This window comes from Homalodisca vitripennis, chromosome 2 (assembly GCF_021130785.1).
Source record: "Homalodisca vitripennis isolate AUS2020 chromosome 2, UT_GWSS_2.1, whole genome shotgun sequence".
NCBI lineage: Eukaryota > Metazoa > Arthropoda > Insecta > Hemiptera > Cicadellidae > Homalodisca > Homalodisca vitripennis.
This window is the reverse complement of record NC_060208.1, coordinates 126,852,880-126,877,881: the sequence shown is the minus strand read 5'-3', so window position 1 is coordinate 126,877,881 and position 25,002 is coordinate 126,852,880. Positions and strand designations below refer to the sequence as shown.

The following is a 25,002-nucleotide window of genomic DNA, read 5'->3' as shown; positions in this document are numbered from 1 at the left end:
GGTCAGAAACATCAATTCCCATCTTCGCCTTGTTGTATTCGACGACCACAAGAGGTTTGAGGAATGGGTTCGCCCTCTCTGGTTTTTTCCCCAGTGTCAACATAATCAGCAGGATGTTTGGTCGACATCATTTTCACTTCTCTTTTAATCAAACCATATGGTGTAAACAATACACTTGGGTGTTCAAGACAGCTCATTTGACCCTTCTTCAGATTCAACTGGTCATCGGAATTACCAGGAATGGTTTTTTTTTTGTGAGGGAACCAGGACCTGTTGCTGATTACACTTCCGACGAGGTGAGTGTTCCTTGCTAAAAGCATGTGGGCAAGATCGACAGAGGTTGTAAAAATTATCGACATACAGGGTATGCCCTTTATCTTAGATAATCTCTCATGAGATCCATGACCACTGATGCCGCTAATGTCAGGTTATCTTCAGTTCCTGTCCCGGCGCCCATGTAAACTTTCATCTTGTATGTGTAGCCAGTAGTGTCACATATTTTGAATACCCTTAATCCCGTACTTGTGGGTTTTTATTGGGTAGGTACTGGCGAAAAAGAAGTCTTCCCCTGAACGGGATCATGCTTTCGTCAATCACTACATCTTCACCGGGAGTTTTCTTCATCTTGAAAGAGTCGTTTAGACGATCGATAAGTGGAGATAATTTTTACTAGGACGGTCATCTTGTCTTATGTTCAAGTTATCATTAAAATGCCAGAATCTTAAAAGCAATTGAAAGCGGTTTTCTGCTCATTACTTTACCAGCAAACAGAAATTATTATACAGCAAGTTTTTCGACCAGTAGTCAGTCAGCCGTGGCATTGGCACTAGCCCCATCCATAATAAAAGGCCGAGAATTTTTTTCATTTCATTTGGATTAGTAGGCCGCCACTTGCGGATGTCTGCTACTACGATTCAATCTCAGTGTACTTAACACCTGAGCAGCATTCAGATTAGTTTCGTCTACCATCATTTGTATCAGATCATCAGATAAGTATTCATAAAAATATTCTTCCTCTGGTTTCGCATTTTGGGGCAGGCCAAAAGCAAAGTTTGATGTTTCGTCAAAAACAATGTGTTTCTGTTTACCTTCAAAACAGCTGCAATTTTTCAAGTTCATCTTTTTTCATTTGCAACCTTTCCTTCTTTGTTTTCAAACTTGTAAATGTTTCTCCTAAATGTAACAGTGAAATCTTCTCTATCTATACCTTCAATATTTACAGCTTCTCTTTCGACATTTTCAATATTTACCATTTTCACTTTCACTCGATACAATCACATCTTCAATAAACAAAATCAATCATTTCATCCGAACAATCCATACTCTCTATAATACCAACTTCATTGTCATCGGATTCACTGCCTGGCACTGAGTCATCACTAGGGAGGGAAGTCGGAGTCTTCGTCCGTATCGCCCATCTCACTATTTACATTACTGCCCCAACCATCATCACTTACACCATCCATATTTGGGTCAAATTCACTAGAAGGGGCTTCGATTGCTCTTAATATGTCATCACTGTCTAGATCGTCACTCATGATTAACTAATCAAACTTCAGCAGAAAGAACAACAGCTCGAAGTAGACTGACAAAAAGTGCCAAACTGACAATAGAAACAAGAAAACAAACTCACGTTTGGCTAAAAGGCGCGAAACAGGTGGCGGGATACTCGAGAGTCGTTGCGTAAGAACAGCTGACGCGCTACCAACCTCTCAAACGAAAATATTACGCCAGTATATACGGGCGACCGATCGGGTCGGCAAGTTTGTTTTTCAATCAATATTTGTTAAAAAAATATTGATGCCGACCCGATCGGTCCAGAATTTTAAACGATTTATTTTAAAGTTTTAAAGTATATATTATTGTCATAGTGTATAATAAACACAACTAAAGTAAAAAAATATCTAAAAATAACTAACGGTTAAATTTGGGCATTACGCCGAAAAATTTGTAAATATGCCGCCGGCAGCTAACGTGTTAAATTACCATCTTAATTTTTATTCTTGGCCGTATGGTCCACAAAATTCGGCATTGTTCACATTATGGAGCTTAGTCATTATCTTGAGCGTGTAATTTTGTAAATCACTTATTAAAACGTTTAATTGTTAACAAATACTAAATTGACCAAGTTTTGTTAATTTACCGTATTTGGTACAATTCGTTTAAACACACAATCCCCAGACTTCCCAGAGCGGTGTTGCCTCGTTGTGACAACTTAGGCTTGGCTACTTACTCACTACTGTGACAACTGATCACGTCGGGACTGCTGCAAGAGAAAACCTTTTGTACAGGTTAATCTTATTTACAGAGAGTACAAGATATCTAAAGTACCCGGTATAGGTAACTGTTACAGATACTTTCTTGAGACACTTTACACGCTTACCACAGTTTCTGGTACAAAACATTTGGACTAGTTTAGCAGCAACAGTAACTGAAACTTGTATCTGTACAATTTTAGGAGCACTCTGTAACGTATGAGTCTAAATCAGAACAGTACCTTTTATACTCGGTTACTGAAGTACCGGGTGCAGGTAGAAGCCAGTAGAAATAGTAAGAGCTAACCTCACTTTCTTGGTTGCTGCGTGACGGTAGAATCGCTATATTTAGGGTTTGAAGAGATTGAATTATTAGGCTATATGTGCAGTCCCGTATATTTCGTAAATTGAAATATATTTAGGGTTTGAATGTATACATTTGATTGAGATTTATTTGAAAGTTGAAACATGAATAATATTTTTAGTTAAACTATTATATTATGTGCAGTGCCGTGTATTTACTAAATTAAAATAATTATAAAGGGTTTAGTCTAGTCTACTTCAAAGTTTCAACATAAATGTTATTTTCAATCACAAGTAGACTCGATTATTTTGAAATAAATGTTCTTGGGGGGGGGGGGGGGCAGGTCCCGTTTGTCCCCCTGTCAGTACGCTCCTGTCTGACGCTGTAGTGTAACAAATAATTCAATATTCTTATGCATCTTTCTGCTTAAGTGACTTATTCCTATCAACGTCATCTAGGATACGATTGCACTTGTTTGTACCATTGTATTAGAGGTTTTGAAATCTTTGTTTATTTATAGTCTGTCTGAACATTGACGAAATCAAGCTTGTTTAAAGTTTTTATCAACTATATTTCCTTAGATACCTTGGATCCGGGAATCCACTATAATGTTGTGGGCTCTTTTACTAGAAATTAATGTATAAACTATCGAAACGGGAACCTATTATTTGTTTATTGCTTTTCAAGTTGCACATATTTTCTGCAGCATTACTTGAGAATCAGAGAATATTGTTCGAGCGGCAGTTACGTCTTCCGATTTGTCCGCGTAGTAACAATAACAATGAAATGCCTTTTACTGCGAGTGATTGTCAATATGTAGCCTACATTGTTTTTCACAGTTAAAGCTGTCGTTATTTTCCATGGCGAAAACATACTAAAAAGACTTATAGTCCGCTCAAATTAGACATTCACCCTTACAAAAATTCCTAGAAAGCTTAAAATTTGCATAGATGTTAGGGAAACCATTTTTATGAAATTGTGAAAAGTTTCCATCGATCCCATGTCTGCAAAAATTTTTATTCGAGGTCAAATTTCGTAAAAATGGGGTTTTTAATTTTTCAGCGAAATGGTTAGTTTTATGAAAAAAATTACACTAAAATCCAAAAAAACCCATTTTTACGAAATTTGACCTTGAATAAAAAGTTTTGCAGACATGGGATCGATGGGGACATTTCACAATTTCATAACAATGGTGTCCCTAACATCTATGCAAATTTTCAGATTTCTGGGAATTAATGCAAGGTTACCCCTATTTTTGGGCTAAATTGACCGGACTATTATGCTAACTTATGAGTATGTGGAAAGACTTACCACAATTACAACTGTTCAGAACGTTGTCTTTACATACACTATATACTTGCTAAATTTGGGACAACAATACTTGACTACTCTATTTTTAAAACTACGTCTCTTGAGTTCTTTTACATTACATGGGGGTCATTTAAAGCTTCAGACAAGCAGAACAAAATGTGAGGGAAACCTTCATCACTGCATTAATTTTCACGTGGAAGAAGTTTCCCTCTGTTTCAAGGACACTATCGTAGGGGAATATGCAAACAGTTGTATAAGCATATACGTAAGTTTACTATACAAATCAGCAAAATGGACAGTATCCCATTGCTATTCAGTTCTGAGTTATGTTACAAATTTCAGACTCTTGGCCTTCTCAAAGTTACTTAACATAGCCTACAGCAATAAAGTGGATTAATAGATACTTTTAATTACCGTACATTAGACAGTAAAACACTTAATCGTTTACTTATTAATGAAAATGTCGTTGCAAGTTGTGCGTGTGAATTGCTACAAGACAGTTTCAGAAATTGCTCAGAGAAGCTAGGTTTAACATTTAATTCGAAAAGTGTAAAGCGCTGATATTTACAAGAAAAAGACAATGGAATGGAACACTATGATTTTAAATTGTTCAGTTGTAATATTACATATTGCCAGTCAATGGTAATCACAGGATTTTAAGTGTACTATTTGAGAATAAATCGAAATGTAACTAAAATATAGAGCAAATAGTAGATAAATACAAGAAATACTTAAATAACTTAACTAAAATCATTACATTATGGGGTATTTTGTATATTTTGAGCGATATCTTTCAAATGTGTTACTAACTTAGATTATTGAAATTTGGTTCGACACTCTTCCTCTACTACCCCTATACCTAAATTGAAAATAATAAATATGGGTCCGTTGGAAGTTGTTTTCCGGTGAGGATGTTTTCTGGTGTGGAGCAAAAGCGAAATCTCCAACGATAACCCAAAGTCCGGCGTGTGTGTGTTTTAACCTGGTTTATATAAATTTTAAAGTGATTTTTAATGTTCTTTTTCTCATGCGCATTCTTAATTCACTGCTGGTAACACCAAACAAAGAGTTTGGAATGTTACTGTCTTTTCATAATATGACACACACTGAAAACTCACAAAAACGTGTTTTCATAAAGATTCTATTCTATTCTTTTTTTAGTTGAAGTTTGTTTTTGACGATGGAAGGATTATGAAGGAAGCAGAATTTTTATTACATGATTTTGTTTTACTGATTTCTTGTATCACTGAACGATGGCAAATGTCCGGAAAAAATCTATTCTAAGCTGACTATTTGGTGAACAGACTCACAACACACATGGGGTGGAATTGGTTTTGTCTGTGGGCTATATATTTACGGTATGTTCATTACTTTTATTCTGATTATAGCTCCGATTTCCAAAAACAAAGGAAGACAATAATCCGTGTTTGATTGTTTCTGCCTGTTGGTGTGTTATAAATGATGGGTTTATGGTCTGGACGCACGGCTCCACTGATGATGGTCAGCTGAGCACCTGGTGGGGCCGCGGGCTCGGGTCTGCAGCACTGAGCGCCGCCAGTGACTCCCCGACCCCGGTCCGACAAGCGGTATAGCGCGGCGCGGGCATGACTCCAGGACTGCCATGGCCATACTCCTCGCTCTTTTGGGCACCTTCATAGTCGGCGCCCTCGCCAATTTTGGCGTAAGTCCTCTCACTTATATCTTCCATTTACATTTTCTATCAATTCATTAAATTCTGTTTCAATGTTCATGGAGTTAGTTTCTTTGAGTCATATATATATATATATATATATATATATATATATATATATATATATCTCTACACAGCACAGTTTAATTTTGCAAGGAATTACTTCTCTGGATTATATTTCAGAAAAATGTGTGAAATTGTTGTGAAAGTTATATTTAAACTAAGCTAGTAAGGTTAGTTAATATATAACCAGACTGTATATAAACGTTCGCGTACTTGCTTTTTACATCGTCAAGTCAACGTAAAAAGCACGATATATGAATTATTTAGAAGTGGTACATAATAATTATTTTTAATTCTGTAACGGAAAAGTCACACGAAGTTCTTGAAGAACTCCTATGATACATTTATTAAATTGTGATTGTTATCTAAATTAGTATTGCACAATGATAGAGACAACAAGTTTGTAAGCTGTTTCGTGATAACAGCACGTGTGTGATGTCATTAACGTATTATGTATTCAAAACAAACGTCAGCTTTATACTAGTTGTAGGGCGGACGCGGAAGTTAAAGCTATATATACCACAGATAGTTTTAAAGCAACGAAGTTCTTAACACTTTTTCTCTAATGTATAAAACTGACGACTGACTTAGGCATCTTTCATTGAGAAAAAAACTATTGTACTAATTCTAAAGCGAAATATATTATTTAAAATTTTACTTTGTGGTTTAAAATGCCTGTTAAAAACTATGTAGGAGGTGATAACAGGCCCTAGAGGGTAATAGTATAAGTTTAGCCATTAAAGTAATTTGAAAATAAGACTGTAATGTTAAAAACTAATAAGTCGCTGTATTATTTATCTTATTGTCCTTTAACTTCTTCGTGTATAACAGCATGGGCAAACACTTCATTTAAAATGTTAACATTCGTAGCAATATTAGTCTCCATTGTGTCACTAAAAAATACACGAACGTATGTTTGTAATTCAAAACAAAAATACGAATACTTGCACCGATTATTACATACCATCGAACACTTAATATTGACTTCAACGTTAAAAGAAGACAGTTGGCAGGTGGATTTTTATAGAGCTTCTCAAGTATTCAACATAATGTTTTTACGCTAATCATTTAGATAGAGTTTCCATACTAACCCAATTAACAATGAAACATTTCTATTAAAAATAAAATAAAACCTTTTTCCAAGCCCTATCCCACATCATGAGCGTTGTAAACAATACCTTAATAACGGCATCCTAAATACATAACGGTATTGCGCTTTTTAAAAACTCCCATACCTTTAAATTTGAGTGTTAGTATGTGTGAGAATCTCAAGAAATCGGGGAGCTAAACCTTTCTTTAGTAAGCACTAGCTGTTACCCACGGCTTCGCACGCAAATCTTAGAACCACGAAGTCTTATATTATTCAGTGAAAGCCAATTATGCGCAATGGTGCTGCGGGTTATGAACAGCTATAGTTCGTCAATAAATTCGTAGTATTGTATAACGAAAAAATCTTCATTTCAATAAAATACAATTACAACCAAATAACCCGCGGCTTCGCACGATTTCCTTACAGAACAATTGGGACATAGGGGCATATTCTTTTGATGTCGGTATTACTTCTGAGATAAATTTATAGTCACTGATTATAATATGATAATTATTAGATTCTCCTAGATCATGTTCAGTTTAGATTTAATTTAAAACAGTCTCAATTGCACCTGTGAAATAACTGGAATTTTTTCTCCAATATTTCCTGTTTTTTGTATTACAATTGAACTTATTAGACCATCGTGGACAGGATGTTCAAAAAGTCGGAAATTAATAAGTCGGGCGTAACCTTGAGCGCCCATACAATGCAATAATTGTAGGCGCCTTTTTATTTTAGGGTTGCGCGTGTATCATTCTGGATCAAAAATTGGTTACATCTCCGATGCCATGATTGAGCTTGCTTTGTTGTCTCGATGAGAGGAATATGTACACTCGGAGTTTTGAGAACCATTCTTCTGTCAAAAAAAAACAACTAAGGGTGATTTTATATCATTCTTTATATTTGTTAGCCAACGTAAGATAGTAATTTGAACTCTGCATGCTCTTCTGATCAAGCACGAATCACCTGGTTTATCTATATATATAAAAATGAATGTTTGTATGTTTGTCTTTATGGAATCGTGAAACTATTGGACCGATTCATGATGAAAAATTTGTACGTATATGTATTTCTTTCACGGAGAAGGTATAAGCTATGCCATCCCTTTCCCGATTAAGGATTCCGCCCCACTGGTTACAGAAATACCCCCATAAGAATAGCATTGAAGCGAAACATATGTTTAACGTCTTTTCACATTTTTAATCAGTTGTTCTTTGTAAACATAATATACAGTTATAGTTTAAGCATAGAGTAAGTTAAGAGAAACGACAAATTGTGTTTTAAACTGTTTTTGCAATCACTGTTAAACATAGATTTACTATCCAGTTAATACAATTCAAATATGACGTAAAAAATTCACCTTTAACTGCAATATTTATTTTTAATATAAACCTATGCTCATGCTTGATCAGAAGAGTAAGGCAGATATCATAATTACTATCTTACGTTGGTAACATAAATATAATGAATGTTATAAAATCAACTTAGCATGTTTTTTTTGACAGAGGTATGGTTCTCAAAACTCGTTTGATGTACATAATTCTCTCGATCGCGACGGGGTCTATGAGCGAGTGACAACCAAAGCAAGCTCATCGTGGCATCGAGAGATAATAAACTAATTAATCTAAAATTTATTATAGTACAAAAAAAAAAAAATTTACTAAGTAATATAAGGACTTCGGTTCTTAAGAATTTGCGTGCGAAGCCGTGGGGTAACAGCTAGGATAGAGGCAGGAATATGGTACATACCTTCATAAATACGCCCAAGTGGCTCACGATGGAGACTATCAATTATTCAGCAATGTTTTTAGAATGTGATAGAAAATGAATAATGTGAATATGTGTACTCTGTTTTCAATCGGGGGATATTTGCGTGCGAAGCCGCGGGCAACTTTTGCAAAAAATTATTGAAATGCGCAGCAAAGCGCGCCGGGCCCGCTAGTATTAGATAAATATTGCAGTTAAACCTCAACTGGCAGGGCATTTTTTCCTGTAGTGGCGGCATGATTTCGAGCCTCGTGCAAGGGGTTGTTTTTTATAAAATTATAAAAATATAAATTAAAAGTATATATATAGAAGTATATATTTTTGTGTTCAGAATTAAAAAGTTAATAATATTAGTTTTTAAATTTGGCTTAAAAAAATGTTTACTAAAATTTTTTTTCCTTCAAATTCAAAAATTTACATTTTTTTTTTTTTTTAATTCGGGGGGACCATACCTAGCAAACCAAGTTATAGTAAGGAAAGACTATAAAAGTGAGATAGCCATTTTGTGCTACATAGATTCTAGTTTCAGAAACACATAGCCATTTTACAAATTTATGAAAAACTATAATAACACTTTATAAAAAAAGCAGCGAATGCCGCATAAATTGTGAAAATAGGGTGTTATTGTAAAGAGTTTGCTAATAAAAAGTTTTACTATTACACAGTTTTACTTCGAATACATGTTATATTGCATACTTTTTATTACTCAGAATGAAGGTAAAACTATTCAGCAGTAGTAAAATAAATTCCAGAACTTTTTTTTGAAGAGTTCGAAAAAAGTTTCATTTGTCATTACTCAAAACTTTTGCGAAAGAGTTTCGGAGAAATGTATTTATTCTAAAATATATTTATTTGCACTACTGCCGAATTATTTAAACAATTCACCACACATAAAAACACACTAAAACACAAATTTAAACTACTAAAAATCTTACTAATAAACACGATCTCGTACATCAACAACTCAGACGGCATCGGACAACATGGCTGGTCAATCTTTTACGTTCCAAACTACGAACTTGGTACGTTGCAACTACAATACAAAGAGGAATATAAACTTAGTATTCTTAGGCTTTTTTTCCCGAATCCAATGGTGCATGATCGAATCGATTACGTTGCTCGAATATCCTGTTATGAGTGATTATGCAAGGGAATGTTGTTCATCAAAATTTTGATGAAAACAACAATCCACATGGGTTGTGTTTATCAAAATTTTGATGAAAAACAGTTGATTAAAGGTGAAGTATTACGTCAAAATTTGATTTATTATCTGGTAGTTAAAGTCTATGATTAACAGTGATTGCAGAAACAGTTGAAACAAATTTGCTGTTTCTCTTATGCTTACTCTTATCCTCTTCATAACTATTAAAGTGTAAAGAAATTTAAATTAGTAATTAATTGATATTTAACCATTTTATTCTTTTGTAGCTTTTATATATGTTTACAAAGATACTAAGATGATTTAAATTTGAAAAGGCTCTTTTCACTTAATAACATTTTCCTTGTTGGCGCAATTGCCATTTCTTACGGTATTTTCTGTAACTTTTAGGAGACCAAGTGGGCGGAATCTGAATCGGGAACGGGATAAAAATATCCTATGTCCTTCTCCCAGTCTTGGCTACCTCAACTACCAATTTTCAGCCAACTCGGTTCAGCCGTTCTTGAGTTATAAATAGTGTAACTAACAGACTTTCTTTTATATATATAGATTTATGAAGTAGCATGAATTCGGTAGTGACTATTGAACTTTTTAATCTCAAGCGGCCAGTACCTTGATTCTGGAGGTAGTATATATTTGAGCTGCTTTTCGTGGCAGCTCAAATATGGAACTTCATGGAACTTCGTGGTAGCAAGCTTCTCTGTGGCACTTTGAAAGGTTGTTTCTTTATTTTAAAAGTCAGATTTAGAGATCTTAAAATCTGATATAACTACACGAAAGAGACACCATTAACACACAGTTAAATGAGGAGATCGGTGAGGTAATTAAAAAAAAAAAAAAAAAAAAAACTATGTAACGTTCAGAATAATAGCTGTATCTCATGATCAATGCTTGATAGAATGTAGTTCCGACTTAGCGTGGTAAATTGCGCTTCTTGAACATGTATGAAATCTCAAGACAACAACACGTCGCACAGTGGTCATTCAAGGCCGCCCGGAAGCAAAAATTAATAACTGTAGGGATTTGAAAATATTTATTTTTAAGAATTTAACCAAGAAATCGCACAGTAACTTTAGAAAGGATTTTTACAAACAACATAAATATGATAACCGAAATATGTACAGCGTGTTCCAAACTTGATGCACATTGAAGGGATCTTGGAAACTATAAGAGGTGCAGCAAAGATTAAATTTACAAAGTTGTGCGTAACAACAAGACCAACAAATTAATGTGGTCAAGTTTATCGGTTACTTCGTTCACTGCTGAACTCATAAAACTGTTTTTGGTCATAATTTTCAAACTGCCACAGCTCTCTTATTAGTAGCTATAGCGAAACGTTTTTACAAGAAATCTGCATTAAATTTTTTCTAGTTTTTTAAATATCACAATGAAAAATATTTTAAGACAAGCAATCAAGGTTTGAGTAAATGTTTTTAAATGCAACGACCTATGTTTTACCTAATCAAAAGTACACATTTCAATACTTATATTATGGCTTCCTAATCTTTGTTCGTAATATCATACTATTTCCTCACTCCAGTCTAGGAATGATATCAGTATTTATATACCTAATCACATCGACGACTTTCTGTCATTAAAACTGCATTTAGTGTCTCGGGTATTGCTTTGGGAATCCACTTGTTCCCACAATGTAAAATTCAATACTTTACATAGACATTTCCAATTTAGTAGGTCTGCAACCAGAATAGCACTCCTAAATATACTCATTGGTTTGCCTCGTTGCCACGATGTTGAAATAAGAAGTGTTATGCTTTGTTATGTTGTTATGTTACTTATGTTATGCTTTCACTCTATAATGTAAACAAATTGAAAATACTTATTAAATTACATTATTTACACAGAATTATTACATTTAACAGGTTCTTTCATATGACACATTTTTAGAGACCAAGGTGGAATTTTTCGGCACTTTAAAGACCAGTGGGGCGTAGCTCGGAGGGATGTTCGAAATAAGAATAAACCTATATTCATCCCAGGGACCATAAGAATGTCTATGTAACATTTTAGCACAAACATTTGAGTAGTTTACTCGTGAAAGCGAAACAAAGAAACAAAGGCATTATTGCATTTATAATATTATTAGGATAATTTCATTCCAGAATAAGATTTTTTAAATTAAAATATTCGAAATTATAAAATGATAATACAGTTTATTTTTTTACTTCTTGTGTTATATGAATAGGTTTGGTCATGTGATTTAAAACTGCCCAAACGATTTGTATGTATATGACACATTCCAAAAATTCAGGCTATGCACTGTTAAAGTATCTAGATCTATAAAACGGATAAGACGGATTCATATAGTTCATAAACTTGTGTTTATTTTATTTTTCATGATTACAATAAGAGAGTGATTACGTTATTTCTATAAACATATTTTTTCCAAATCTAGGAGGAGCCATACAATACTGCACTAGATGAGCATCTTCTGTAAGTTACCTCATTACCTCATCTTGGTGAATTTGTCACAATGCATAGAATAGTAATTTATTTTCATTTGTTATGACTGTAAGGTTTAAAGAATTTAAAACTGAGATTTTTAGACATCTGCCTTATTGTGCATCAATAATAATAAAAATTACAATTATGGATAGCTCCCATATTAGTGCGAGGATACATGATTTAAAACTGAGACTTTTAGACATCTGCCTTATTGTGCATCAATAATAATAAAAATTACAATTATGGATAGCTCCCATATTAGTGCGAGGATACATGATTTAAAACTGAGACTTTTAGACATCTGCCTTATTGTGCATCAATAATAATAAAAATTACAATTATGGATAGCTCCCATATTAGTGCGAGGATACATGATTTAAAACTGAGATTTTTAGACATCTGCCTTATTGTGCATCAATAATAATAAAAATTACAATTATGGATAGCTCCCATATTAGTGCGAGGATACATGATTTAAAACCGAGATTTTTAGACATCTGCCTTATTGTGCATCAATAATAATAAAAATTACAATTATGGATAGCTCCCATATTAGTGCGAGGATACATGATTTAAAAACTGAGATTTTTAGACATCTGCCTTATTGTGCATCAATAATAATAAAAATTACAATTATGGATAGCTCCCATATTAGTGCGAGGATACATGATTTAAAACTGAGATTTTTAGACATCTGCCTTATTGTGCATCAATAATAATAAAAATTACAATTATGGATAGCTCCCATATTAGTGCGAGGATACATGATTTAAAACTGAGATTTTTAGACATCTGCCTTATTGTGCATCAATAATAATAAAAATTACAATTATGGATAGCTCCCATATTAGTGCGAGGATACATGATTTAAAACTGAGATTTTTAGACATCTGCCTTATTGTGCATCAATAATAATAAAAATTACAATTATGGATAGCTCCCATATTAGTGCGAGGATACATGATTTAAAACTGAGATTTTTAGACATCTGCCTTATTGTGCATCAATAATAATAAAAATTACAATTATGGATAGCTCCCATATTAGTGCGAGGATACATGATTTAAAACCACATAGCAGCAGTGAATAAGATCTTTAAACAGAATTAAAGGTTCTGAATTAATTACTCCGTTGCTCTATTACAGGTGGTTCACTGGAAACTTATTAATAATATTTACATAAATAACTATTCCCTGGCTATTTCAATCTTCTACAGGATCAAAGATGGTTCCAGCCTACGCTGTTAAAGCTTGAAGTAATATGCCTGGTTTAAATCCATTGAAACTTATTAAATATCTACATAAATAACTATTCCCTGGCTATTTCAATCTTCTACAGGATCAAAGATGGTTCCAGCCTACGCTGTTAAAGCTTGAAGTAATATGCCTGGTTTAAATCCATTGAAACTTATTAAATATCTACATAAATAACTATTCCCTGGCTATTTCAATCTTCTACAGGATCAAAGATGGTTCCAGCCTACGCTGTTAAAGCTTGGAAGTAATATGCCTGGTTTAAATCCATTGAAACTTATTAAATATCTACATAAATAACTATTCCCTCGCTATTTCAATCTTCTACAGGATCAAAGATGGTTCCAGCCTACGCTGTTAAAGCTTGAAGTAATATGCCTGGTTTAAATCCATTGAAACTTATTAAATATCTACATAAATAACTATTCCCTGGCTATTTCAATCTTCTACAGGATCAAAGATGGTTCCAGCCTACGCTGTTAAAGCTTGGAAGTAATATGCCTGGTTTAAATCCATTGAAACTTATTAAATATCTACATAAATAACTATTCCCTGGCTATTTCAATCTTCTACAGGATCAAAGATGGTTCCAGCCTACGCTGTTAAAGCTTGAAGTAATATGCCTGGTTTAAATCCATTGAAACTTATTAAATATCTACATAAATAACTATTCCCTGGCTATTTCAATCTTCTACAGGATCAAAGATGGTTCCAGCCTACGCTGTTAAAGCTTGAAGTAATATGCCTGGTTTAAATCCATTGAAACTTATTAATAATATTTACATAAATAACTATTCCCTGGCTATTTCAATCTTCTACAGGATCAAAGATGGTTCCAGCCTACGCTGTTAAAGCTTGAAGTAATATGCCTGGTTTAAATCCATTGAAACTTATTAATAATATTTACATAAATAACTATTCCCTGGCTATTTCAATCTTCTACAGGATCAAAGATGGTTCCAGCCTACGCTGTTAAAGCTTGAAGTAATATGCCTGGTTTAAATCCATTGAAACTTATTAAATATCTACCATGAATCAAGAAGTCCTTCTTTAATTATGATATTGATTGAAACATATGTAACATACAAATACTTTGATAGCATAGGTTTTCGGATATTTGACATGGTTATACTTTACAAAACGTATACGTTTTTGTAACACATAACGATGGCAAATTTCCGAACTTCTATTATTCTTTCAAACCTTATATCGTCAATAACGAACTCGAAACAAAGAATTTGATAGTACATTTTTATACTGTAAGTCCCGAAAACATGTTGTAGGAACGAAACTTCAAGTACAAGAATATAGCATTTATGATTGTTTCATGCCATCAAATATCGAGATACTATTTTAATAATAAGATTATTGCATCGTGATTATAAACAACTAATTATTATTTCAGTAATAGCTGTTTTTATTTAATTTTAGTAAATACACTATACACACACTGAATTGTGCCCTGTACGAATTTTTGGTCAGTGCTTCACATTTCCTATGTCTACCCTCTCCCCCAGCGTTGTCCGTGTTCCATACAATTCATGCATCCCCAAATCGGGAAATGGTGCACATACCCCATCAACCCACGACTGCGCAAGCTCATCCTGGCAGTAATTACAACATACCTCGGGCTTTCACTGCTACCTTCAACGAAGTCTAGGTGACAATGTAAGAGGAGAAACTCGGTCTGCCATCCACAGTATATAGATCGGCTGAGGACGAAATCTCTGTTTATGACATTGTCTCTCATCAGGTTCTCTAAAGCATTTGCGTTGCAGAGAATTAAAACGTATCTAATAAAACTGCTATGCTTACACTTTGTTACGGATGTTCTTATGAGCTCCGCATAAGTCGTCAGCATATTTACTCTGATAGAAACAAATACAGAAATATGTACAGAAAATGAATTAGGTATATTGATCTTTCAAAGGTTTACAACACAGCAATTGGATAGCTCTTATTATACCTTACATGGAATTTGTAATGAGATTTTGAATGTGTCTGAACGGATTCATGCTATGTAAAGAGTTATTGTGTTTACTAGTTTAACACTGTACTTGGCAGTATATAAAGAGTGAGTCACACGTTCAGGAAAATGTATCGAAATGGATACATGCTATGCAAATGGTTACTATGCTATTTTTAATACTACGGAAAACGGTAATATATACAATTTGTCGTACCCGCTTGGTTGTATGTTATGTCCAAAGTGTATTCTTAACAATATTTCAACAACTTATTGGTTATGATTAAAAGTATATTTAACTAAGATTATCAATCAAATAATTTTTTGGAGGCAGATAACAGGATAGATTTCGTAAGTTTAAAGTTTAGACAGCCAAACAACAATTAAAATACGAGATCCCATATAATACTATTTAATTACATATTTCTCCTTTCATAACTTTCAAATATTAGTAACATCAAAGTTATTAGTATTTAGATTGTTTACGGTTCATGGTTAAAAACTAAATCTAATTTTACAATTACAAACCAAGTAAAAATTGGAGTTTCTTATTTTTTTACGCCTGAACCATTCTATTTTAAACTTTTTTATGAATATATATTATACATTCGTACATCATGAAAAGACTCTCTAGTGTTCAGTAACGGTAAGAGATACTTCATCTAACGTACAGCTGAGGCATTTAGAGTGGGTACGCGGGCAGAGGCGCGCCTGCCGCTTGCGCATCGCATTAATTATTTGCCACTCTGCCACTCTTGGGCAGTCAACGGTATATAATTGTAACAGCTGATTGTAGCGTGACAAGATCAACTGATTATAGAAAAGAGACACTCCTCCTCATCCTGGCCAGACAATGAATGTGTGAAACCTGGCTTTGTGTAAAGTTGTAACATTTAGACTATACCGTGATGTATTTCATATTGTTGCAGCCTTTTGGCTGTGTGCATCATAAGACTCGGCTGAATCAGTTTAGGACTTGAAAAACTCATGGTTTGTCGCACAAGTAGCTTTCGCCTTATCTGTGACGAAGACCAATATGTTCAGGTCTCGAACGATTTACTGAAAAATATTAATATGCTTTATAAATTTTCGCAAGAATCGATTCTTGGCCCGTTGCTTTTTCCTTATTTACGTCAAATTCATCTATCCGTAACTGAGAAATGGTACGTACTGACGACACAACTCTCTATATTGCAGCCAAAAACAATTTAAGATGGTTGGAAAACAAATCTTTTATCAAACAAGTTCGCGTATCCAACACTTTTCAGCAATAGACCTAAAGTCAAACCATTCAAAGTCCTCATTCATTAAATTTAGTCTTTTATTTTATTTTTTTTTTTTTAATTTTATTTCCAACGGATCAACCATTACAAAAGCGAGCATAATAATTTATAATTATAGTAATAAGTTAGCAACAATGACTAACACAAAACTAAAAAACTAAATCCAGGCAATAAGGCACTTATGAGTATGGCCCCCTACAGGCACCATCAAAAACCAAACACGAGCACAGGTGTGCGTGCACGTCCGCGTTTGTGCGCGTGTGTGTTTTCAAATTCATAGTTGAGTGGTCAAGCACTGAGAATCACATAGAGCTCTCTTGAAGGAAGCCAAGGAAGCGCAGAAAAAGTCCATGTGTTCTGGTAGCAAGCATCCAAGTCTCTGCATCCTAATCATAGGACTGTTGGCTGCATAGGAAGTTGTCACCGAAGTTCTTGCAAAACTGACTCTAGATCTTGTGCCAGTGGGAATTTGGAAATTTATTTTCTGTAGCAGGTCTGGGCAATCGATGATTCCGTTAACCAGCTTGTACAAGAAGAGAACGTCATGGATGGAGCGTCTTGTTTCAAGAGAAGGTAAGTTAAGATAAGACGAAATCTCTTGTACTGGGACATCCAGATATCTAAATCCAAGGCCCACACCCGCAAGTCGTAGGAACCTCCTCTGCACCCTCTCAATGCTATCCCTCAAGTACAACTGGTGAGGGGACCACACCACGCAACAATATTCAAGGTGTGGTCTTATCAAGCAGCAATGCAGCGTCCTCAAGACGCGCAGGTCGGAGAAAGGCTGAACATTAACATAAAATGTATTTACCTTTATAAAACTGTAATAATCACCTATAATAGTTGCTCAAAGTGTCCTCCGTTGTTAGCAATGCACGTTTTCGCACGACGAATCCACTCTTTTCTAGCGCGTTTCATAACGTTTGGAGCATTCTTGATAGTTTTCTGCCGCCTCTGTAATGCGATTACGTAACTCCTCTATGGTGTTAATCCGTTTTGAATAAACAATTGACTTCATCCAACCCCATAAGAAAAAGTCTGCTGGCGTGAGGTCAGGAGAACGTGGTGGCCATTTTACTGGTCCATTTCGACCAATCCATTGTCTACCGTATGTATCATTTAAATAGTTTTTCACATCATTAGAAAAATGTGGAGGTGCTCCGTCGTGCATAAACCATGCATTTATTCTGTTTTGAACAGGAATATCTTCCAAGAGGGTAGGCACGTTTGTTCTTAAAAAATTTAAGTACGCTACTCCATTAAGTCGATTAGGGAAGGAACAATGGACCAATCAAATTATCACCCAGAACACCAAGCCATACATTGACTGAAAATGTATGTTGAAAATGCCTTGTCGCAGTTTCATGTGGGTTGTCGTACGCCCAAGTATGGGTATTACGAAAATTTACAATTCCATTTCTAGTAAAACAGGATTCATCAGTAACGAGAATACGCCGAAGAAAATACTGATGTCGTAAACAATTTCTTCTTAACCAGCGGCAGAACATCTTCCGTTTATTAAGATCTTGCGGTAATAAGTCTTGAACACGTGTTATATGGAATGGGTACAACTGTGCTTCATGAAGTGTCCGCCATACGCTTGACTGGCAAATATTTAACTGACGTGATAATCGTCTGGTGCTTGTGGTTGGTGATAATTCTACAGCATTTATTATTGCTTGTTCATTATTATAGTTCCTTGCGCTACGTTGACGACCAGTATCTATTCGCTTCGGTTTAAAGCTACCAGTTTCTCTAAGTCGTCTCTCCACAGCTTCAAATGTTTTGCGATCAGGTGTTCTTCGATGTGGAAAAGTATCACGATATTCCTGAACTGCAGCTAAACCATTCTTGTTAACTTTGCCGTAAATCAGTATCATGTCCGTATACTCTTCAAACGAATACATACCATTTACATTATCTGCCATTATTTACTAAGATAATTACATACCTACACTTTTATAAAAATATTTAATAAAATATTTTAAAAATAAATATTTAATAAAATATTTTATACACTTGTATAAAATATTTCCAAATAATCACAGGATCTCACAAAATACAATCTTCACACGCCACAATACAAAAACCTCCATAAAGGTTATTCAAATATTACTTCATGAACTTAATTGTTGATCAGCTGATATTGCCAACCTTTGCAAAGAAAATATGACGATAAAAAGTGTTGAATAAATGATCAGCTGTTACTCACAACCTAAACATTAGTTAATATTTTAATGCAGATAAGAATATGCATTTTTGTGCGTCTGTTTTATTTTTAAATAAAGCTAAATTTCAATACCTATTATTAATTTTTTTCCTAAGTAATTCACATGAATCTTTTCAGACTTAAATGTTCTACAAATCTGTTTAAGAAAAAAATGACCTTTATTTAACATTTATGGAAGTAATCTTACGTTAAACACAAAAATGTGTTATTTCTTTGCACCAATTCTTGTGTTTTACGTAAGATATCTCTGAAAGTATTGCATTTACAAATCTGGGACGAATTTTAATAAATTTGTCAGATATAAAAACATAAAAAACAATCGTATTTGTATCTTTGTAACTACCTTTACCATTTTTATACGGCCTGACTTCACCAAGGGTTCTGAAATCCGGGCGAGTAACTCGCTAACGAAGCGTTTCCGGGCATATGGTTATATGAACTTTTTTACTTGTTTTTAGCTATAGAATAAGCTCTCGAGAGATTGCCGTTTAGTTTTGAATCACCCTGTATATGGTCAATTAAAACCATAAAATAATCTTCCGTCAAAATCGTCCAAGCCACAATTGTCTTACCATTACTTATACAGTATATAATAACATCAGCTTACAATTTCCGTGTTCTAACATGCCTGAAAGAAAAGCTAGTTGTTAATGTACTGTTTCTACTCATCAGGGTCATAAAACAATGGCGTGAAAGTTGACAGAGTAATATCTTTGTTATTCTTGTGCCGTAGTATGATGATGTTTCTCTTCTCTCGGGAGTGCCTCTTACGTGGTCTGGTTTAAGATACAGGATTAATGCCATAAGACTTGCTACCGTGCGCTACCCAAGAACATGAATGTAAACATCATTGTCTTTTATCATACATTTTTCTGGAGGAGTTTCTGAGACATTAGTATGCCTGATGTGGATGTTACGCCACCCACCCTGCTCGTGCACCTAACCGAAGGGCAGTAAAGACGTCATACATAGTGCAATCTCTTGGCCGATTAATTGACGCGAACTCAGGCGAGTACGAAGTTCTTGATGAGTTCGACCATACTTATTCCAAGTACAGTTAAGAAGTTATACATACTGCGGTATCTCTTGGTCGATTAATTGACGCGAACTCAGGCGAGTACGAAGTTCTTGATGAGTTCGACCATACTTATTCCAAGTACAGTTAAGAAGTTATACATACTGCGGTATCTCTTGGTCGATTAATTGACGGGCTGAGGTGAGTGGGAAGTTTTTTAATTGAGTATTTTAATTGAAGGCTGGTATAAATGAATAGATGAGAGATATATTTTATTATTTTTAATATTACAATTTAATTTTTAGGTAAAATCGAGCCCGAAGATAATTGCAATATCCGCAGTTGTTTGGCGTATTCAGCGTGTTTATAGTGGTATATTAGCTTTACGCCAACTTGAGACGGCAGATATGGAAGTTCTGCCGTCCTGTGCTTGTTATATTCGAGTAAATCCCCTGTTCACTGAATACATCCCTGCACGCCATTCTGAAATTCAGTTAGAGCATTTCTTGAGTTGCCTTTAAAAAAAATTCAAACACCCTTTGAGCCTGTATTTGTTATATTACTTCAGAGTTACAATCCATATGACAAATGGGCGTATACTAAACTATAATAGAACACTTTTAAGATACCCAGAAAGTAATACTTTGCTAGAGTACGTACAGCATACATGTCTGACGCTACTCTAGTTAGTTCTGGAGGTATCAATATGATCATTAGACTGCCCACGATGTTTGTGGATTCTGTTTCCTTTAAGATCATGCACAAACACAATTGGTCGACTTTCTTTTCCATGTTGTCTAAGATTTCTACCGACCATGATGCGGCTCTGCTGCAGGAGGACATCAACTTGGTTGTACGAACAAAATGTCTTTCAATATCAGCAAATGCACCTTTATTACTTTTCATCGCACCATGAACCCAATCATATTTGATTATTCAATCACGGATACACCATTGGTCAGGGTTAGTGAAACCAAGGATCTTGGTGTTATATTTACCACCAATCTAAGTTGGGAGCAACACGTTATGACCACATGCAGCAGAGCCCTCAAAATTCTTGGTCTTCTCTTCAGATATTTGTCTAAAATATTTCCAAATAATCACAGGATCTCACAAAATACAATCTTCACACGCCACAATACAAAAACCTCCATAAAGGTTATTCAAATATTACTTCATGAACTTAATTGTTGATCAGCTGATATTGCCAACCTTTGCAAAGAAAATATGACGATAAAAAGTGTTGAATAAATGATCAGCTGTTACTCACAACCTAAACATTAGTTAATATTTTATGCAGATAAGAATATGCAATTTTGTGCGTCTGTTTTATTTTTAAATAAATCTAAATTTCAATACCTATTATTAATTTTTTTCCTAAGTAATTCACATGAATCTTTTCAGAATTAAATGTTCTACAAATATGTTTAAGAAAAAAATGACCTTTATTTAACATTTATGGAAGTAATCTTACGTTAAACACAAAAATGTGTTATTTCTTTGCACCAATTCTTGTGTTTTACGTAAGATATCTCTGAAAGTATTGCATTTACAAATCTGGGACGAATTTTAATAAATTTGTCAGATATAAAAACATAAAAAACAATCGTATTTGTATCTTTGTAACTACCTTTACCATTTTTATACGGCCTGACTTCACCAAGGGTTTTGAAATCCGGGCGAAATCTTTCGCTAGGCGTAACTCGCTAACGAAGCGTTTCCGGGCATATGGTTATATGAACTTTTTTACTTGTTTTTAGCTATAGAATAAGCTCCCGAGAGATTGCCGTTTAGTTTTGAATCACCCTGTATAGACATAGAAGTTGAGAAGTACCTGTTGTATCATCAGGTGTATTAAAAATATATGTATGGAAATGTACAACGTTTTCAAATCTTACCTCCACCAGGAATTTCTTTTATTCGTTGTAATCCAAATTGCAATATTAGTACAATACGTGTTATCGCTGAAAATGAATAAATAAATGTAATTGTCTATAAAATAAACAGTGTTTTATTCTAAAAGACTTTGCAATAAACGTAAATATATTTATAAATAGTATTTTATTGAGAGGAATAGTTACTTGGCCAGTATGATCAATAACAATTCTCTTTCGATTGTACTTTCAGAATTATTATCTTAATTTTCAAGAGAACTACATTTTTTAATTATTTATATAAAGTACTAGGTACACATTTACTTACTCAAGCTCATGTTGTTAATATACTTTGAATTAAAATATATGTTCAAATGTTAAGAATGAACTATTTTTTCTATACTTATTCTATCTAAACTCGTGATATACAGTTATGAGGAATACTATTTTCAATATATTCTTGCAATTCTTAGAGTAATTGTAGATGTATAATACGTTATCCTCGTAAGATGCTACGAATATATCATTTTAAATTCTTTCCTTGCTATAAAATTACATTACATTACACATATATATATATATATATATATATTTATATATATATATATATATATATTTAATTCATTATAGATATCTCGCTGTAAATATCCAAAGTGATGCATCCTTCGGTTTGGAGATTAAACATTTTTCATTACCACGATTGGGTAGATAGAATGTATTAATAGTAAAGTTGATTTGGTATATCAGGACTCTTAATTGGAGGATAGTTTTCCACAAGGTCTAAGATTGCAGCCTTCCATATTTGGATTAGTAAGTTAAGTTTAAAATAAGTAAGTAAGTTTAAATCCTGTTTTTATCGGTCAAGAAGGGAGAATAAATTCTTCTGGTCAGCATAAATCGCTTTGGCACGCTTCAAGCATCTAGCTGATGAACATTACTCTGACGCAGGAGTTTACTTAAGAGTACGTTTCATAACAAACTTAAACGTTAGGTTTTTTATACTATCTTTCATTGACATCACACACATCCAATGAAAGAAATGCTTGTCGATGACCTTCCCCTTCCACAGCTTACCTTTCAATATTAAGAAAACCTTAAAAATCGAAGGTCATTGTATTGAAATACATCGAAGAGCGTAAGCCGGTCGAAGACCGTCGTGACAGCCACTATCCCCTATCCCTATCTTTTCCTTCTATCTCTATCGGTAATTATAGATATGTTTCTAAACAAGACCATATAAGAAATTCATAGGGAATGGCAAATTATATTTAATGATTTGGAGAGGTATCAGACTGAGAATTTAATTTTGATGGGTTATCGTAACGCAGCACCAGACAAATCTGTTACTGTATCAAGTTTTTGTGTAATCCACACAAGTAAACACTATCTTGGAGCTCACTGGTTAATTTGGTGGTATAATGGGAATGGAATTATCGAAGACATGCCGACCTACAATCACAATGGCGCGAGCGACCGATGTTCAATGGAGTGTTGACGTCCTCGCGTGAGGATGGACGGCAGGATCCCGCGATGGCCTTCAGGATACGGCATTGCCCTCGTGGTATCTGGGCCCACGCAGCAGCTCTATCGGTACACTGATCCCCTGATAGTATGACACAACCTGTTTTCTGACCGAAGCACGTAATATTGAATTTTCACTGTTGTGTAAATTATAGTGTGGAAGGCGGCTAAAAGATTAGGTTGTCTTAGGAACTCATTGGACCTACTAATCCCCTCCCTACTCCCTTGGTTGCTTGACAGAACTTAGTTATATACATTAGTCTCTACCTCTAATAATTTTACATTTACAGTGATGGTAGTATTTAAAATAGTATTGATTTCACTGATCAAAATTTCAACATCATTTCCCATTGATTTTCTACGTGGAGAATATTTATTTAATGTTGTTGATCTATTTTAATGAGATGCGTTATTGATATTGACATTTATTGATATTTATTTATTAATTTTAGGATTTATCAAGTCAATAAAATAATGATTCAATTTCTTTCTATAATATAGTAGTAATTATAGTAAAATTATATTTAAATGAGTAGGAACAAAATAACGCATTCTGGCTAGATCGGGATGGATGTATATACGAGAGGCTATGAAATTATGAGGAATTCTTCTCTTATGATGTTGATGTAGAGTAGAACAGGAGTTGCTCTTGTGTTGTGAGTTTTGTGTTGTAATCTCGCCTTTAATCTGCGTTGCTCCATCTTCACTTATGACTACCACTCTGATGTAAAATGCTATTACAGTGATGATTTCCAAGCTTACTGATTTTCCGCAACTATCTTGCACTTAGCACCTAGATATCTTTATTAGCTGTCTTCTGTTCTAGTAGAAAATTAATCCAATGGTTAGTAATCATATATATATATATATATATATATATATATATATATATATATATATATATATATATATAATTTCAAAATAGTTTTGTAACTTGCGGTCAAACACGGTTTCAATTACTAAAGTAAACTATTACAATGTTTCACACTTTCTATGTAGATTATGAACGCTACTTAAAAAGGAGACGATGTCACAACTTTGAAATATCTGTATCAGCAGTATAGTAAATTAACATAACCTCCCATCCTTTTCTCGCTTCTTTTGTTCACAAATGCATTTACTTTATTTTTGAGGCTACGCTACTAAGAATCTTGCAAATTATATGCTCCAGCCAGACTAACATGAAAATTTAATATCCAAACAAATGATTTATTTCATGACATTAAATTTACTGCAAGGTACAGGTAGTAGGCTACATGAAGAATTAACGTGAACTTAAACAAAACTCACATACTTATTATAGTATGTAAACAATCTTGTATTCTAAATAAATATTTTGTTATCTGTTGTACATCTCCATTAACAGATATAACTTAAAACCTTTTCTCTGGCATCATACAGAACTTTACTTTTGTACGCATATATTAATTCCGAATGAAACGAGGCGAGGGCATGGCAAGCGCACAATGGGTGTGGAAGTGGCACAACATCACGCACCATGGACATCATAACGAGCGATATCACATTGACCTTTGCCGCTCTCTGGCTACAAACAAGATGGCGTCCGCTAAATGGATTCCACTGATCTGCACCTGAAAAGCGCGGTAAACCGCTTGACTTCTTTCTCCGCGGCCAATCGCCGTGAAATAACGGAGCAATCACTGAGCGTGGATCGCTGGCGGCTCTTCCTGTCCGTGTCCGCTCTCTGCTGGTTTGCGGCTTGCTCTAGATCGTTTTTCAACTGGAGTTTTTCTT

At 34.3% G+C, this 25,002-nt stretch overlaps 1 protein-coding gene across 1 annotated transcript in view; it reads left to right on the top strand.

Moving 5' to 3' along the window:
• The first annotated feature begins 5,446 nt into the window (after nucleotides 1-5,446).
• The window catches only part of LOC124354691 (A disintegrin and metalloproteinase with thrombospondin motifs adt-1-like), a 58,604-nt gene continuing 39,048 nt past the window's right edge, over nucleotides 5,447-25,002 (top strand). Inside the window, exon 1 of the mRNA XM_046805331.1 lies at nucleotides 5,447-5,551. Within this exon, the coding sequence (XP_046661287.1) occupies nucleotides 5,492-5,551 (60 nt within the window). The 5' untranslated portion in view covers nucleotides 5,447-5,491. The remainder of the gene's footprint in view (nucleotides 5,552-25,002) is intronic.